The sequence below is a fragment of the Barbus barbus genome (assembly GCF_936440315.1).
Source record: "Barbus barbus genome assembly, chromosome: 24".
Taxonomy (NCBI): Eukaryota; Metazoa; Chordata; class Actinopteri; order Cypriniformes; family Cyprinidae; genus Barbus; species Barbus barbus.
In genome coordinates this window covers 13,659,770-13,679,422 of record NC_136752.1, presented here as the reverse complement: position 1 = coordinate 13,679,422, position 19,653 = coordinate 13,659,770, and the positions used below count along the sequence as shown (strand labels likewise).

At 38.6% G+C, this 19,653-nt stretch overlaps 1 protein-coding gene across 2 annotated transcripts in view; it reads right to left on the bottom strand.

The window, feature by feature from the left end:
* Window positions 1-252: 252 nt before the first annotated feature.
* LOC306844194 (apoptosis-stimulating of p53 protein 1-like) overlaps window positions 253-19,653 on the bottom strand; it is a 59,863-nt gene continuing 40,462 nt past the window's right edge. The window contains exons 6-19 of one of the 2 annotated variants that reach the window (XM_079376147.1): window positions 15,823-15,924; window positions 13,206-13,380; window positions 12,003-12,199; window positions 11,459-11,623; window positions 11,087-11,276; window positions 9,475-9,624; window positions 7,478-7,602; window positions 6,917-7,394; window positions 4,894-5,630; window positions 4,188-4,325; window positions 3,976-4,109; window positions 3,705-3,871; window positions 1,829-2,028; window positions 253-1,488 (exon numbers count right to left, since the gene is read on the bottom strand). In XM_079376147.1, coding sequence (XP_079232273.1) covers window positions 1,447-1,488; window positions 1,829-2,028; window positions 3,705-3,871; window positions 3,976-4,109; window positions 4,188-4,325; window positions 4,894-5,630; window positions 6,917-7,394; window positions 7,478-7,602; window positions 9,475-9,624; window positions 11,087-11,276; window positions 11,459-11,623; window positions 12,003-12,199; window positions 13,206-13,380; window positions 15,823-15,924 — 3,000 coding nt within the window. In that variant the 3' untranslated portion in view covers window positions 253-1,446. The remainder of the gene's footprint in view (window positions 1,489-1,828; window positions 2,029-3,704; window positions 3,872-3,975; window positions 4,110-4,187; window positions 4,326-4,893; window positions 5,631-6,916; window positions 7,395-7,477; window positions 7,603-9,474; window positions 9,625-11,086; window positions 11,277-11,458; window positions 11,624-12,002; window positions 12,200-13,205; window positions 13,381-15,822; window positions 15,925-19,653) is intronic. The other variant, XM_079376148.1, reaches the window with a different exon arrangement.

Below are 19,653 nucleotides of genomic sequence, written 5' to 3'. Positions count from 1 at the left end.
TTTGAGAGCTGGGCTGAATTTGATGTGCCCCAAATACAGTGCTTTACTGTTACCTAGAGAACTTTTACCTCATCTTACCTCAATATATACTTCCCATCAGCCGTCAATGGGTGTTGCTTCTAGTAACCAGGTATGACTACACCGTTGGCCATTTTAGGCCACTGAGAGCATAAAACCAGATGCTAAAATCAATTTATAAAGCAAAAACAGAGGGAGAGACTGAGCAATGAACAACACAAAGTGAGACGATTTCTTGCTACGACTCATTTCTTTTTATTGTGCACATGTATAGAACACAAGGTGTGAGTTACTGTATTTCACAGAAGCCCACACGGGCAGTTTAGTCTAACAGCATCAAGTCAAGCATGTCTCCTCTCCTGTCCTGTCCTCATCACAGTATTTACAAGGTTAAACTCCACAATAAAGCTCTTCACTGCCTTAACGGCAGAATATAAAAATCATTTCACATGACTAGAAACTGGAGTGGAGTGGAATGGGCTGGTATAATATAAAGAAACATTTAAAAACAAAAAAAAGTTTAAAATAAATTTAAAAGCAGAGAAAATTTTCATTTTAATTCATCGGAGCTGTGGCACTCTAGCCAAACCCTCTGCAGCCAACAAACTGACAAAAACGTATAGTGTCAGTCACTGTAAGCTAAATACTTGCTGATTTTATAATGATGGTTCATCTCAATCTTTCTAACACTTCACACACACTCTTCAAAACACTCTTACGCTGTGAAAAACTCTTCTCAGCACTTCACACTTCTGTATAATGCTCACTGCAGCGGAAGAAAAAAAATTAAAATAAAAACTCACAACTTAACCATCCACTCTCACTTACATGCACCTTTATGAATAAAGCCCATCAGTATATGGGATTCCTCAGTCATAGATCAGAATAATTGGAAACTATGTATATTTTGTTCTCTGCTCTCATATACTTCCAGTTTATACACTCATTTTTGTAGATGAGCTATAAAATTCACACACAAGTCCTTTGTTTTAAGCTTATATAAGCTCAGCTCTCATTCATCCAGTTCAATTCCAAGTATACAGAATCTCTCTCTGACAAAGATCTGACCCTGGTCTTCTCAGCAAAGCGTCATGGGTAAGCAACTACAAATAAGGAAAAGCTCTCGTCAAAGTGATTAGTGCTTGATCCCCAAGGTGAGATGTACAGCTATAATACATTTTACAAGGATACAAGAGAGCGTGTGAGGAGTGGAGTGGGACATACAGAGGCCTGGTAGCTGAGCTGATGGGGGCAAGCCGAGAAACCTGAGGCTGCTTGTTTGGCCTGGTGTTCGCTGAAGAGTGTGTTTGAGTAGTGCGGTTAATAGTGCCTCCAGGTTCAGGGTTTAGCAGCTTCACCGCTGTGGTCCAAGTGGCACATAGAGGTGAAAGACAGAGGTTCAACACCTCGAGACATCAGTCCGGTCGGTCACGCCAGAGACCTCTGACGTGGTTTTATTCTGGGGTAAAGCTAGATAGAAACAAATAAAAAGAATAAATTAAAAATTAAATAAATAAATATATATTTATATTAAATAAATAAATTTATATTGTTACAAAAGATTTCTATTTCAAATAAATGCTGCTCTTTTTAACTTATTTATCAATAAACCTTTACGGTTTCCACAAAAATATTTAGCAGCACAATTGATAATGATTACAAATGTTTCTTGGGCATCATCATATTAGAATCATTTCAGAAGGATCATGTGACACTGAAAATAGAGTAATGGCTGCTGAAAATTCTGATTTGCATCACAAGAATACATGATAAAATATACTCTATTGCTATATCCTGTGTGTGTACCTACCCCTAATAGGTTCCGTGGCACATAGCCCTCTTTGTCATTGAGTTTACTCCACCACCACTCTGTCTCGGTATCGTCTTTCCTGCGTAGGACAGTAATGGCATCACCCTCCTGAAAGGAAAGCTCATCTGCGCTCTGAGCCTCATACTCCCACAGCGCGTACACGACTCCCTTATTCATCACTCCCAACTTCTCCTGCACACCTGTAAACACACACAGACAAAAAGGGCTTAAGGCAAGGCAATATCTCATTCAGTATGACATTACAGCATTAACATGAGCACCACACACAAATATTAGTGAATGCTGAGTAATACTATTGAGAAACAGAAATTACTTTTTAAAAGTTTGGGTCCGTAAGATATTTTAATATTTATAAAAGTAGTATCTTATGCTCACCAAGTCTGTATTTATCTGATCAAAAACATAGTAAAAACAGTAATATTGTGAAATATTAAAATAGCTGTTTTCTATCTTAATATATTTTTAAATGTAATTTATTCCTGTGACGGTAAATCTGAATTTTGAACTACAGTCTTCAGTGTCACATGATCCTTCAGAAATCATTCTAATATGCTGATTTGCTGCTCAAGCAATATTTCTTATTGTCAGTGAAAACTGTTGTGCTGCTTAATATTTATGTATAAAATCTGATACTACTTTCAGAATAGGAAGTTCAAAAGAACAGCATTTATTTGAAATAGAAATCTTTTGTAATATTACGAATGTCTTTACTGTCACTTTTTATAAATTTCATGTGTCCTTGCTGAATAAAAGAAAAAAAAAAAAACATTACTGACCCAAGACATCTGAATCATAGTGTACTTAATATGTTAATAGGACCTTTCTAGAACTCTTACAGTACATTGATTATGCCTAAAAGCTCGACAACGATTAAATAGTGATGGGAGAAGTGAGGCTTTTTAAATGTTTAAATAGTCCTGTTTCTAAGCACTCTAAACTCTGAGGACATCTGCTGGTTAAAACAGTGTAAATACAATGAGAACGTTCAATGACATTTTCTACAAACAAATCTATAATATCAACAAATATCAAATAGATATTATGTAGATTTGTTCATAAATTTGTAGCTTTATTTATTTTTGTAAAGAAGTATTTTTGGTCCTTATTTCTTTAAATAAATGTAATGGCAGTGTAATGGAAGTGGTCTTTAAGAGAAGCAGTCTATCAGCGGAAGTTTAAAATCAGCTCGTAAGTGTATTTACTTGACTCAGTGTTTAGCGCATTTGCCGTTGCTAGGAAACGCTTATTTTGTTTACTAGGATGAGAGTTGCTGAAATCGCGTTTGGTCTCGTACTGTATCGTGTATCTTGTCAGTGTGTGCACTTGCTTGGCCATTTGTAGTTGATAAACAGGAAAGTGGGTCCAGCTGAATTGAAATGATCATTTGTTAGATTGGTATAATGAAGGTTATTATACCGCGGCAGCGGTCGCGGCAGTCGTCGTGTGAAGCCCTCTTAGTGTGAAGACCAAAGAGTGTAAAGACCATCGACTCTACCGTGCGACTCCACCGGGCAGGGACACCGGCAAGGGATAGTAGTAGCTTTTTATTTAATTTTTTCATTGATATGTTTATTATTGAAATGTTGTTGTTATATGCATGTGTTAATTTTATTTAATTTCTTTATTTTCTTAAATATGTGGGTAGATAGTATTTATAGAGTTGTAACTTTTTAGTTTTAGTTACTTTTTCTTATTTGTAAGTCGCTTTGGACAAAAGCGTCTGCTAAATGACAAAAGTAAAGTAAGTAAGTAAATAAGCTATTTAGTTTGAAATTGTCAATTTATACAGATATTTTCATACATTGAGACTTGAGCCTGTCAAAATTCCCTCAGAGGAAAAGAAAGGCACTCTTACCATAGAGAAACTGTGAGCACTGTATGTAACCCTCCTCCATCTCCTCACATTTGTCTGCTGCTGTCTCCACATCACTGATAGTGGTGGCAAAGATGGCAGCACCAGACTCCACCAGTATCTTACACAGGTGCACGCTGTTACAGGAGGCGGCACAATGCAAGGGCGTCCTACACATACAGACACAAGTCAGTGGGTGTCAGCTCAAACCCAGTTAGCTTGAACAGACTGATCAATCTCTTTCACACTAACAGACCCAACAAAGTGTCCTCACCAGCCATCACTGTCAGCTGCATTTACATTAACACCAAAGTCCAGCAGGAACTTGACGATGTGGTGGTGTCCGGCACACACCGAGTTATGGAGGGGTGTGATGCCCTCATCGTTAGGGGTGCTGGGATTGTCAACCTTTAAAATGAGAGGAATTAAATGAGAATTTATTAATTAAAAATGGGCAAAATAAAGCAGTATGTTCACATGGCATACCTCATAGATTATCCTTTGTACAAGGTCAAACTCTCCCTCCAGTGAGGAATCCAGCAGCAGAGCGAGTGGGTTGAACTTCACTCTAAGGCCGTGACCCGTCCGCTCTGAGTCAGGTTTCTTTAGGTTCGTGCGTTTGCCCTGTTGAGGACATGGATCATTAAGCTTTGTTCACACAGCACACAATCTGATTTGCTTTTCAAATCTGCTCTTTAGGACTGATTGTCCTCCACACTGTGGCAAGCAATATAATCTAAATGAAATATAATTTTTTTGTAAGCTTATAAATCTCTTTATAGCAAATTCTGCTCAATTTAATGTATACTAGCTGATTAAAAGTATTATTTTCTGTTACTGACCCCAAACTTTTGAACAGTAGTGTAGTCCATAGTGAAAAATAAATATACAAAACTATATTTGAAATACATTTATTTCATGCTAAGTATACTGCAAATACATTTACATATTTATTTGCTTACTAAAAATACCCTGCAATGGTACTTTGAGTATACTAATCTGGTATGTATATTAATATTATATTACTGGTAATATAACTGGTAATATATTATTCTGCAATAATGATGATGATTATTACTACATTTTAAACAGTAAATATTGCTAAAAGGGAAATACTGCAGTGCAGGAAATTAAATCGAAATGGATTTAGAACTAATAATGATTCATACACAAGGTTGAGTTGTAAACTGACCGTGGGCTGGGATGAGGGACAGGTGTCTGCTTCTTCAGGTGTGCTGGCCTCAGCTACAGGACTCGGCAAAATCGCTAATGTTTCTGCAGGATTATTGTTACTGTCTTCTGACGGTTCTGGTTCTGGAGGTGTCAACGTCTCAGCCGCTTGCTCTAGGGGCTCATTATCATTGGCATCACCTTGCGGGACAACATCCTCAGCAACAGCGCCCTCAGAGGGCACGATGGGTGTTTCTGAAGGTGGATTCCCATTGTCTGCGTCAAAGAGCATTTCACCTGTGGCCACGGAGGGCTGGTAGAATGGAATCACTCCTCCACCTCCACTCACACCGCCCATTCCTCCTTCCATCCCTCCAGCCAGGGTGTTGAACCGCTGATAGAGAAGTTTCTGGATGTTGGGCCCATTGGGCCCCTCTGGTTCCGTAATCGAGCTGCGCTTCTTAAGCGGTCGTGGAGCATTGGCCAGTTTCTTGCGCAAGGCCTCCAGCTCAGCATCGCTCTGGTAGCGCATAGGGGAGTGCACCATGGGTGTGAGTTTAGTGGGGCTGAGAGGTCGTGGGATGTGGTCCACGTTGGGTTGGGGTGGCTCAGAAACACCCATAATTTGACCATCAAGGTCCAGCTCAACATCCAACATGTCTCCTGCTGGACCCTGCAGGGCGGGAAAGGCCCCAGAGCCCCCAAAAAGTAAGGGAGAGGGGGGCGTAGAACTGGGAGGCAGGACTGGCTTACCATATACTGGAGAGAAAAAGAAGAACAAAATAGTCTATTACATTGCACTCACAAATAAAACATACTTAAGAAATAAACCACTTCATTCACATACTATAGTACACTCTATTGCATCTGTCTGTGCAGTATTAAATTATTTTTGCTACAAGGACATTGTTGACCGCTGCAATGTTTCTAGCTGTTTTTTTTTTTTCAATCTTTGTTGCTGTGAGTGGTGCATTTTTAAAGACGTTGTGTCAAGTTCAAATGTGCTGTGAGACACCAGCATTCTGCTCCATTCTGTCGCACTGCATCTAGCCTTTTTTAAAAACACGAGACCGGTCCAAAATGACCATTGCCTGTGTAAAAACGCAGATTTATTTTAATTTTATTACTGCACGAATAATACTTTCTTAGAATGCCAAGAGCAACCTTTTACTTTATGCATATTTATTTATAGGTGGATCCAGACCTTTTCTCTCCTATAGTTTTAATGTGCGTTTATTTTTAATTTATAATTTTACAACAATTTTACAAATTATTATAAACCGTTTTAAACACTTAAACTAACTTAATTTATTATCTACACAGCTGTTTCTGGTTATGCTGAGAACTTTATCTGTTGAACTGCACAGCTATTTTCTTTTTGTGTTTCACAATTATATATTTGTAATTGCATAAATATAGAATTATATATTTTTAATTAACATTATATTTCAAAATAAAAATGTACATTAATTTACAATTAAAGTAAAATATATTTATATATTTATGTAAACATTTAAAATCAATTATTATATAATTAATTTAAATATTTCAAAGAATAATACTTTTTATTAATATAATATTTGGCAACACTTTAGATTAGGGAACACATATTCACTAATAACTTAAATATCAATTAAGTTTTCCCTCATTAAACTCCTAATTTACTGCTTATTAATAGTTAGTAACAGTTTTTGTTGGGGTAGAATTAAGGTACCTACAAGGTCATACAGAATAAGGCATTAATATGAGCTTTATAAGTACTTATAAACGTCCAATATGCTAGTAATATGCATGCTAATTAGCAACTAGTTAATAGTGAGAATTGATCTTTAAAATAAAGTGTTACCTAGTATATTTTTTTTACGAAGTATCTAGTATGAAGTCTCCCTGAATAATTTTACACTAAAGGTCTGTATCAATACCCAATCCTGATGTTAACTCCCTGTAACAAAAGACTGAAGGTTCTTTTAACTTAAAGGTGAGCATATACTGTCAGGATAAGTAGAAATTTGAAGTTTAATATTTAATAATTTTCTGATGTATACCTGCTTTGACTGAAGGCTTGATGTTCAGAGGGTAGTTCTTGGGGGCTGCTTGTTGTAGGTACATATGGTAGATGGAGCTTGAGTTCATAGTGGCTGGGCCTTTTCTGGGTGACTGCGGTCTGGAGCCCTTATCTGGGATGAATGGCCTTACCGCTACAGCCAGAGGAGGGTCTGGCCTCTCACTGGGGGGGAAAAAGGGTGGACTGGGCTGGAAGGTGGGACTGGGGGGCACAGAAATGCGCTGCTGGATCTGTTGAGAGGAAGAGCCGGTGGGTGCAGGGGGAACATGGGGCCAGGCTAGCTGCGGCGGTGGGTTGGTGGGTAGGCTGGGCACCGGTCTGAGAGGAACATCCTTGCGTCGGTCCAAAGAGCTGGTGGAACCCGAGTTGGCAGACGAGAGGGGGTGGTTGCTGGTATGGGCTCCGTATGGGGGAGGCTGGGGCTTATTGAGAGGAGCTGAGCCCATTTTACTGAAATCCTGAATTTAAAACAGACACTGTAAAAATCACTGTAAAATTATAAGACGGCAATTTATTTGTGTACGCAGGACGTCTAAGTTACCTTATCTCCAGGAGTGCCTGCAGGTGATGCTGTTTTACTGGTCGTGTCAGTTCCAGACTCCTTCCAGTCAGGTGCTTTGACTGATGTGTTGCTCTTGTTGAGGGTGGGCCAACTGGCAACATTTGCTGAAAATGGAAAGAAAGGAAGCATTAATACAAGATCAGACATGACAGAACCCCTCACAAGCACATTTATTATTAGAACATAACTGCATTGCTAATATAATAGGCATGACTTCTAAAGATGTCTAGGTATGTTCTTGAGTTAGGAGACATGAAGTATAACAGTCTTGCATATGAAAATAAAGTTTGTCTGGAATAGAAAAGAGAGGGGCTCCTCACATCTACAAGAACAGCTCAGATGACTTCTATATTTTACTTTAATTGTAAGCTCAGTCAACTGCATGATATATTGATTACTTCAACAGAGCTTAAAAGCCAGTCCATATGAAACTCAAGCCAAACAAAGAGAAAGACTGATTTAAGCAAACTGACTTGAGCCACCACTCTAGAGACATAACTTCTCTGTCTATTATGTGTGTGTATTTTGTATTAAGTCAACAAGTTAGCTGAATGTTAAAGAATGATGAAATGGAGCCAGTAATTTAGTGAGTTTAAATGTACAGAGGAAGAGGTAGAGAGCCCAGTGAACCTTATCAGGGTAGAGTTTCTCATCCCAGCACACACATTCACTCTCACTCATGAGACCTCATACAATCTACCTCATTACATTCTTACACATACAATCATATACACACATACTCCCAAAAGAGAGGATCAGCAGCTTTTGACTCGTATTGAATTGCAGTAAAGAGCAAATAAACAAGGGTGAATATAATTGACCAGACAGAGGGCTCTAGTATATCATTAAGGTTCTGTTGCTCATGAAAAACTTCTGCCTTAAGACATGTTTTGTCTGGAAAACTGCCACTCTGCAATTTTTAAAAGTGGATAGGAACTTTAACAGAATTACTCCTACTGCTTAGTTAAATAAAGTTGGTTAAATAATCTCTGTAAGAGACCCACAACAATATTCAGTTTGCTTAGAACAAGATACATTGGAGACCAAAGTCTGAGAACAGTGGAAAATTTTATTTGGTTAAAATAAATTTTAGTTTAATAAAGTTTTCATTATGAATTACTACTTTTCAAAGATTCTTTTTTTTTTTTTAAAGAAATTAATATATTCTTTCAGCAAGCACATATTAAATTGAAAAGGTAAAAGACTTTAACAATGTTACAAATATTTCTATTTCAGATAAATACTGCTCTTTTATGTTCAATTTATCTTCAAATATTAATTAATGAAGCCTGAAAAAGTATTATGATTTCCACAAAAAAATAATTACGTCACAACTGTTTTCAATAGTTAATAATAATAATAATAATAATAATAATGTTTCTTAGCACCAAATCAGCATTTCAGAATGATTTCTAAAGGATCATGTGATACTGAAAACTGTAGAAATGGCTGCTGAAATTTCAGCTTTGCCATCATAGAAATAATTCCATGTTAAAATATATTTAAATAGAAAACAATTCTATACATTTTAAATATTTACAATATTACTGGTTTTGTTGTATTTTTGATTAAATGCAGCATGGTGAGCATAAAAACAAAATCTTACCAACCCAAACTTCTGAACGGTAGTGCATATTATTAGCATAACAATGGAGTAACATTTAAATGAAAAAAAAAAAAAAAAACATGAATTTCAAAATGTCTTCGTATTTGGTTTGTCCTTCTTTTCCTTTAAATGACAGCAGCAATCAAGCTGCATGAACTCCACAATTTTGTGTTAAACCTGATGATCATGTTCTCCAGCATGATTTGAGATGATCTAAGGAACATTTTGAACTTCAATGGAAGCAAGAGTCATATGGGTGACAGTAACAAGCCACACTAAGACTTGGTTGACTGCTTTGATCCTGCTCAATACACTGAATAAGGTTCATAGGTCGTTCCTCCTGCCCTCTATCAGACACCTTCCCACTCACGAGAAGAGCCGTCCAACCCTGCTGCAGAGCCGGTGATTGGGGGTGGAGCCCCAGGGCCTGGGCGGGGCTCTGGAGGGGGTGGAGCAATCAGGTCCACTATGAGGTCTAAATCAGAGACCTTCCAGGGGCCGGGAGGCTTTCTCACTCCATCTAATCCCCCCCAACAAATCCCACAACATCAAAGTACAGGGACAGGAAAGAGAAAAGACACACACACACATACACGTATGCACAGCACAGAGCAGAAACGACACAAGAGGTTAGAAGTGAAGAAAACGAGAACTCAACTTCATAAACAGCAATTGAAGAGAGGGAACTCACAGCAGGAAGTGATAGGATACATGCTGTGGTCTTTAAGAGAAGTACCAAACCACTTATTTACATTTATGCATTCAGCAGATGCTTTTTCCTATGTGACTTTCTTTCTAGGTATATATTTAATTAGCTTATGCATTCCTTGGGAATCGAATCCATCACCTTGGACTTGTTAGCAGCATTCTCTACTGTTTGAGCAATAGGAATACTGTAGCACTTAACCGAACACCATTGTAGGAGCTAGTCTCAGTCTTAAGCCCAAAGTATACGTTGGTTTTAACTCATACACTAGGTAGCGTGCATGACGTAAATTTCGTTATCAGCATAGTTTGTACATACTTCAAAATACCCTTTTTTTAGTTGGTCCACAAGGTGGCAATACTAACCCTGGCCATTGTTTCACAGTCAAAACAGAAATGAAAGAGTCAGGACAACAACAAACTACTTGAGACTGCAAAAACAACAGATGCCTGTGTTGATGAACGCTTGTCTGAGGGGGCCAAGAGAGACCTGCAATTTTAGTTTAACAGTGTACAAAGACATTTTATCAGTCATAACTTCTAGAGAGAAACAGGGCAGACAAAGATGAAACTTTCTAATGTTTATGTGTCAAGTGCCTATGTTCATGCAAGCTATAAAATGAAATATACTACGAAAGGATATGGCGTTTAGATGTATGCATACACATCAATCAGTGTTCACATCAAAACTTAAGTATACTTTGGGTTTTAGACACAAATCACGCTTTCAAACCGATTTACTGCCTGGCTGCTACACAGTCCATCACAAGTTCAAAAGATCATCAGATTCTTCAAAACGTTTTGTGTTTGAGGCAAGTTAAGGAAGTGAAGTAGACATTCACAAGCATAACTATTGCTGTGTCTGTCAAATATCTGGTGCTTGTTACTTTTGAGTGATCAAATGCTCTAAGAGATTGTTGCAGCATACACTTCATTGCTTGCTGGGTCTATTAACATAATTGACTGAACTTAAGTGAGAACAAAATAAAATGTGGTTGTTTGCTTTAAATGGCTAAGTGAGCATTCTTGGCAGGAATCCGCTGACTTGGCTAAGTCTGGATGTGCAAGACTAAACGTAGACCTGAACACAGACTGATCAAAACGGATCAAAGCAGTGATAATTGCGGATAAAGTGTTAATATACTGCAAATTTTGTATGCTGATTCACAATATAGGATTCAAATACATAGACAAAAAGGGTTCCATTTATTTGGCACCATTTCATTCCAAATAAATGTTTGACGTTCTCATGCAGATGTCAGTGTTTATGGACTGACCTGATTTGGAACGGGCGTGGTTGGCTGGGGTGTTAACACCCAATGACTGAGGTTTGAGAGGTTCAGGGGGCACTACATAACCCTCCTGCCTGCCTGGCACCGGGACCTGGATGTAGGGTCCCACAGCAGCCACACGGCCGGTGTTTCCGGAAGCCGGCTGGGGAGAGGGAGGACCGTTTACTCTATTCAGCTGCAGGAAGGGGGAAAAGGAAAAAAGGGCAAAAAGGAAACAAAAGAAAAAAATTATTTAGCTTAGTTGAAATTAAAAATCTTTCACAAGCTCCACGTTTGGTCTCTAGATGTCTGGTTTCTGAAAAGATTCTAAAATTAAACTAGGAAGCGTGAGTGAGTGATGCAAACTCCTGGCCTTACTGGAAGGTTTTCTTTTTGACGTGCCTCAGCTTTTCTCTTGTATAGTCGATCTCTGAGCTCATTGATACGCTTGTCCATCAGTGTCACCTCCATGTTTCTCTTATTCAACAGTTCTTTCTGCTGCTGAAGTTTACTGTTCTGCTCCTGATTCAGCTTATTGCGTATCTGATTGGGAAAAAACACAGCAAAGTAATGATCAATATTATCACTGATAGAAATGACAGGCACATACTAGTAACACAGACATACACAGAGTAATAAACAATCAACATCTATGGATATGGCTAACTCCATGTTTCTATACCACAAACGTCATAAGTTTTTAACTAATTTTAATTGGCCCAAAAACATTTATAATATATCACACCCTATTTGTGGAAAGTGCCCTATATCAAAACCAGCAGAATTGTGTTGCAATATATAACATACTAAAAAACTGCATTATTAAAAGTGGTCAAGGCTCTTTTAATAATTTATGGTGAAAAATCACCACAACAAATCTCTTAAATGAAATTAAACACTCGAGTTGAGTGCGTGCTCATACCTGCAGCTCCTGGTAGAGTTTGCGGAGCTCCAGGGCAGCGGTGCCGGTGACCTGACCCCCAAGGGTCTGTAGGCCATTTAGTTTGCCTCTCCTCAGGTCCTCCAGCTGCTGGCTGAGCTGATCCACCCTCAAGACGGCTGTCTGCAGCTCTGTCTGCTTCTCCTGGAACAGCCCACTGATGTGCTCGATCTCTGTGGCTAACAGACCACAGCTGAGTTATACACACGCAAACATGCTGGCAAACACAGGCATACATGAGCCGACATACTTTCTCCATTACTATAGGATTATTAATGTTCAATGAAAATGTAATGTGTGGCTGCACATGTTGTACAGGAGCTTTTGCATAATGCAAAACTAGCAGGCTGAACAGATATATTCTATACCGTAAAACTGACTTTTGTTTTCACCAACATAATATAGCCTAAATGCTGGCACAACATAAATAAACCACCCAGCTGTGGGTTAAAACTGGAAAAAAAAAAAAAAAAAAAAAAGATAATCTTCACCATTCTGCAATAAAGTACTGATAACAATCCACAAAAATCTAATTTTAAATACAGCCCTTAAAAGACTCATTTCCAGCGGAGTGGACAATCCCATCTGGAGTTGCGTGTGTGGAAGAATTTGGCATTATGTGAGATCATTACAATTCACAAACTAGCAAAGACCTAATCCTGACCTTATGGCATGTGTTTTTCTTATGGAAGTCGTGGCCTAATGGTTAGAGAGTCGGACTCGTAATCCAAAGGTTGCGGGCTAGAGTCTCGGGCCGGCAGGGATTGTAGGTGAATGTCCAGCGCTCTCTCCACCCTCAATACCACGACTGAGGTGCCCTTGAGCAAGGCACCGAACCCCCAACTGCTCCCCGGGCGCCGCAGCATAAATGGCTGCCCTCTGCTCCGGGTGTGTTCACGGTGTGTGTGTGTTCACTGCTGTGTGTGTGCACGTTGGATGGTTTAAATGCAGAGCACGAATTCCGAGTATGGGTCACCATACTTGCCAGTATGTCCCTTCACTTCACTTTTATGTGTGCATGTGATCGCAGTTGCAGTTGGAAGCTCAGTGCTCTCTCACATGCAAACGCTTACATGAAGCAATCTGGCTTAATACAGCCGTGCAAAAAAGCCACATCACAATCGCTAGCAGTGTTTCTACTCGGATGATTGCTGAAGTCAGTGGTCAAGCAAGTACTGCACATACACAGGTTGCCATTGATGACTTTGCTGTAGTCCACTTGGCCCCTCATGGCACGGATCTTCTCAAGTTTGGCTTCCTGACTCTCCACCCTCTCCTTTAACCTCTGTAGTTTCTCAGTCTCAGACACAGACTGCTGCTGCCGTCGCTCCTGCTGCTTCAAATAGCGCAACCGTTGCTCCTACGGACAGAATACATACAGAACATGGGCATACAAAAAGAACTGGGGAAAACATAAAACAGTAACCGTGTTTGTCAGGGACATTTAAACAATCTACTGTATTTCTTTATTTTGCAACTCTGTGATGTGTTTTCTTCATTAAATGCAAAAACTACATATATTGTGTCTATTACACATTTTTCCTTTGTAAGTATTTATGATATGTTGATTGTCTGACTTCTTGACACTTGGGTAGATGTGTTGTGTGTGGTCAAGTAATTTTTGTCATAAGGTCAATGCCATTGGACTCACAACTTACTGGGCTTCTATATAAAGAGCCTGTAGGGTCAGTGCCATTAGTGGAGCACAGCCTGTTTAAGCCCGGGGCATCTGCAGTACCCTAACAGAGCAAAGTGCTTTCAGGACCACATGATACGATCCTGTCTTTTTGTTGAAATACAGCACAAGATAGACAATCTAGTGATTTACTGTCAATGTCAAGCATGGAGACATTTGCTATTAAGAGCAACAGTAGTACCTATGGGAAAATATGCTACTTACAGCACTGACTTATTGAGTAACTAAGTGAAAATAAAAGCAATTAAGCTCTTTTTTGAGTCATTTCTTTATCTGCAGGGAACACAAACAGATGCAGCGAAATGGAAACAGTGTCTCTGAGTGAGTGAGAAAACTAAAAATAGCACATGGTGGACTTTCAATGACTGGAGGCTCAGAGTCATCACAGCACATCGACTCAAAGCAATTTTAATCCAAACAGCTCTGAGATCAGTGTTCTCACTGGATCTGATCCCGGAACAGTCTGCAAGTGTGACCACTTGTAGATTCCACATTGCTCTTTGTTGAATGAAGAAACAAAGCTATTTAGCGCTAGTATGGAGGAAAAATGCCTGCCACGGCATACAAAGCATGTCAGAGTTGTCTGCTGCATAATTGGCATTTTTGGTCTCATTCAGCTTCCCGCCTCAGCCTGTGGTTCCCATGACTAACGCCCCTATAACGGTCAGAACAATCTGCTGTAATGACCTATAAATGGCACTGAGGAAAACAAAGATGAGGTCAGTAACTTAAAATAACTAATAACACTGCAAAATGATAATAAAGAGCTTAAGCTGCTACATAAACAAAGTTAGAGGTTTACCCCACAAGCAGCTGTGTTTTGAATAATTACAGGGATACTTAAACCATTTTTTGCCTTTGGTCCGGACCAAATGAACCGAACTACAGATGTGAAAGCACCCTTAAAGTGCTCTAAATTAAATAAGTGCTCTTTCCAGGTGGAATTATGAGTAAACACCCAGAAATGGCAATGTGAATTAAATCACCACTAAATTATATAATTATTTGTCAACAGCTCTTCCTATTTCCTAAGGATGTCTATTTTTTTTTTTAAAGAACATCTACAGTTTACAGAATGAATATCGGAAGACCATTTGGCAACTTTAGTTGCCTGCTGTCTTAAATTAATAAAAGCAGGCTTACGCTTCACCTTTTAATGGTTGCTGACTTGGACCATTTTATAAGCAAAAAGATGTCATTCAACATTCTATTTGAAAAATAACACCAACATTTATATATAGTACTCAAGCACCTTTTTCAAAGACACATACCTACTATTTACCTGCTAACTATTCAGGCATCACACAACTGAAAGCTTGGATCAAGATAGGACAAATGTAGACTGAAAGAAAAAGCTAAAATGATTTGCCAATTTCTGGTAAATGCTACCATGCAATCAAAATAAATGATCACTCTGCTCAAAGGCTAAAGAAAATGATGCTCAACATTCACAACACCCATAAGATCAATTAATTAATGCCAATGTTTGATTAATAGCAACTGGAGAAAATATTCGCATTTATAATTGGTGACAAACTAGTTGATGAATTGCATTATGCCAAAAATACCACTGACAAAACAGTGGGGTACAAAAGCCTGAGACCACTAGTGAAAATGACTTCGCAACACTTTCTAATAGTAATAATAATAGTACTAAATAAAGTTATAAATTTACTGTCATTTGATTAACAAACTAGATTCTTAAATACTCTGGGAATTCTACATTCTATCTGAAAAATAACACCAAAGTGTATAATGATCCTACTGTTCACCTCCTAGCTAGAGTACTTGTACATTTCACAACTGCAAGGTCAGTTCTATCTAGGATGAATGTAGACCAATGAGCAATGAAAAAGCTCAAATTATTTGCCAGTTACTAGTAAATGCCACAATACAATCAAAACAAATAGTCAATCTGCTTAAGGGCTAAATAAAACGACCATAAAAGCAATAAAATCAAAATAGAAACCATGCCATTTCAACGCAAGTAAATAAATGAATGGCACTGTGATTCAACTGCAAATTCTAAACTGGAAGAAATATTTGCAGATGAAAACAATGATCTATAAAAAGATGCCCATCGAAGGACACATCTGAGCGTGTTACCTTAGCGACAAGCATCTGTTGCTGGGCCTCAATTTGCTGCTGCTGACGAGTGGCCATCTCCTCCAGCTCTGAGAGAGTGAGCTCCACGCGAGGGTTTCCCACCTACACACGAGGGGGGGGTGGAGAGAGAGGGAAAAAAAGGAGGGGCAGTCAGGCCAAAAACAAAATATATACGCAAACAAAACAAACAAGGATTCAAAGAGCCATAAATGACACAGAAGACTGTGAGAAACAGACAAGTGTGTATCTGCAGGGCTCATTGTAGTGAGAGCTGGGTGTGAAATGACCTGTGGCCAAGTAAACACTCGGAGCTTAATTATAGCAGGAGTGCTAATGTTAGAGTAGACCTGCTAAGCTCATCGGAATGGCAACGCTTTTAGCCAAAAGGGTCTAAAACAGGCCTGTGTCGGAGATGCATCCCAGAATCCCACTCTGTCACTCTGCATTCTGGAAGATAAGAGCAAGTTGTCTGTCACCGCAGCTGTTGCCAGAGTGTCACCATGGCAGCAGAGCAGAACTGCCGTGTAGCGAAGATTAAAGGCACCAAAATACTCAGATGGCAATTGCCGTGATAGACTGGCATTTAGAGCAATCAAGCAGTTCTGAGGTCGATTCAAGGCGGCACGGTACATGATGTGAACATGGAATATAAAACACTTATGAAATAAAGAGAAGGCGTGTAGGATGACTCACTCAAACCTGAAGCAGAACATCATTTACAACCTGGTTCATGCTGTGCAAAGGTTCCCTTGAAATTCAAATCTTCTATTTTCTGTGGCAATAGCGCAATGCTTCCATTTCCTAAAAAGCCAGCAGTCTGTTTTGTCTCTGGGCTGTCCTAAGCAAAAGCCATACAAGTGCACTCACACACTGTTTAAGGTTGAAGCTGTGCCAGTCATTAAGGTTATGTAAGGACTAGGGACAATCAGGCACATAACATAATATGTTGTTTTGCTAATATGCATGTAATTTATTCCTGTGATGCGCAGCTGAATTTTCAGCAACATTACTCCAGTCTTCTTTTTCACATGATCCTTCAGAAATCATTCTAATATGCTGATTTGGAATTTTTATTTGTAATTTTATTAACAACATTGAAAACAGCTGCGCTGCTTAATATTTTTGTTGGAAACCATGCTACATTTTTTTTTCTGGATCCTCTGATGAACAACTTTTCTGACAAAATTTGACATCCACATCGATGCATCATGGAACAGAATTCAATGGCAATTTATCAGCATTAACATTAACATGCATGAGTGTACAGCATGAGAAAGATACTGTGGTGATGTTTGTGCCAGGTCACCTACAGCCTATGGCTACATCTATTCTTATCCAAGTTAATACCATGATCTATTTCCATAATTCATGGGTAGTATTTTTTCGACCATGATGTGATGGTTGAAAACATGTCTGTAATTATCTCATAGACCATCAATGCTCATGTCTCACAATTTCTTGTTTTTGTTAATCTGCTTTAAATCACTACATGTGAAAATTGCCTCCAAAATCACCTGTTGTTACAGTCCCATATAATTTAAAAATGGATTAAGATAAGAGTGGTTTTAGCTACAGGAGGTTAGAAAAAGGCAAAAAAATAAGGTGCAAAAAAAATTATACCTGACATCATACAAAACAGTTTTGTTTGTCAAGCTCATCTGCTTTTTTGTACACAGAACCATGTTACTATACAGGTCCTTCTCAAAAAATTTGCATATTGTGATAAAGTTCATTATTTTCTGTAATGTACTGATAAACATTAGACTTTCATATATTTTAGATTCATTACAACACAACTGAAGTAGTTCAAGCCTTTTATTGTTTTAATATTGATGATTTTGGCATACAGCTCATGAAAACCCAAAATTCCTATCTCAAAAAATTAGCATATCATGAAAAGGTTCTCTAAACGAGCTATTAACCTAATCATCTGAATCAACTAATTAACTGTAAACACCTGCAAAAGATTCCTGAGGCTTTTAAAAACTCCCAGCCTGGTTCATTACTCAAAACCGCAATCATGGGTAAGACTGCCGACCTGACTGCTGTCCAGAAGGCCATCACTGACACCCTCAAGGAAGAGGGTAAGACACAGAAAGAAATTTCTGAACGAATAGGCTGTTCCCAGAGTGCTGTATCAAGGCACCTCAGTGGGAAGTCTGTGAGAAGGAAAAAGTGTGGCAGAAAACGCAGCACAACGAGAAGAGGTGACCGGACCCTGAGGAAGATTGTGGAGAAGGACCGATTCCAGACCTTGGGGGACCTGCGGAAGCAGTGGACTGAGTCTGGAGTAGAAACATCCAGAGCCACCGTGTACAGGCGTGTGCAGGAAATGGGCTACAGGTGCCGCATTCCCCAGGTCAAGCCACTTTTGAACCAGAAACAGCGGCAGAAGCGCCTGACCTGGGCTACAGAGAAGCAGCACTGGACTGTTGCTCAGTGGTCCAAAGTACTTTTTTCGGATGAAAGCAAATTTTGCATGTCATTCGGAAATCAAGGTGCCAGAGTCTGGAGGAAGACTGGGGAGAGGGAAATGCCAAAATGCCTGAAGTCCAGTGTCAAGTACCCACAGTCAGTGATGCTGGTGTTGGTCCACTGTGTTTTATCAAGGGCAGGGTCAATGCAGCTAGCTATCAGGAGATTTTGGAGCACTTCATGCTTCCATCTGCTGAAAAGCTTTATGGAGATGAAGATTTCATTTTTCAGCACGACCTGGCACCTGCTCACAGTGCCAAAACCAATGGTAAATGGTTTACTGACCATGGTATTACTGTGCTCAATTGGCCTGCCAACTCTCCTGACCTGAACCCCATAGAGAATCTGTGGGATATTGTGAAGAGAAAGTTGAGAGACGCAAGACCCAACACTCTGGATGAGCTTAAGGCCGCTATCGAAGCATCCTGGGCCTCCATAACACCTCAGCAGTGCCACAGGCTGATTGCCTCCATGCCACGCCGCATTGAAGCAGTCATTTCTGCAAAAGGATTCCCGACCAAGTATTGAGTGCATAACTGAACATAATTATTTGAAGGTTGACTTTTTTTTGTATTAAAAACACTTTTCTTTTATTGGTCGGATGAAATATGCTAATTTTTTGAGATAGGAATTTTGGGTTTTCATGAGCTGTATGCCAAAATCATCAATATTAAAACAATAAAAGGCTTGAACTACTTCAGTTGTGTTGTAATGAATCTAAAATATATGAAAGTCTAATGTTTATCAGTACATTACAGAAAATAATGAACTTTATCACAATATGCTAATTTTTTGAGAAGGACCTGTACATAAATACTACTAAGTACAAACAACAGGGATTATTATTATTAATAATAATTATATTTTTTTGAAAGAAATTAACGCTTTAGTTCAGCGAGGACAAAAATGGCTTAAAAAAGTCAGTATAATGGTATAATTTATTTCGAAAATTAACTTTTGAACTTTGTATTCATTGAAACCTGAAAAATTGCATTGTTTGCATACAAATAAGTTCAACTGTTTTCAACATTGATAACAATAAATGTTGAAGGAATGAGTGATTGTGTGACTCTGAAGACTAAAGTAATAGCTGTTGAAGATTCAGCTTTGTTATTAAAGTAATAAATTACATTTTAATAATCACATAGAAAACAGTCATTTTAAATTGTAATATTTTATAAAAATATTGTTTTACTGTTTTTGACCAAATAATAATGCTTACATTATTAATAAAAAATAAAAATTGAATGGTAGTACATATTGATATTTGTCTATTTAACTTTGGCTTTCTAATTACATGTGTTTTAATCTCATAAGCAAGTTTCTGTTCACAAAATAAAAAGTAAAATAAACAAA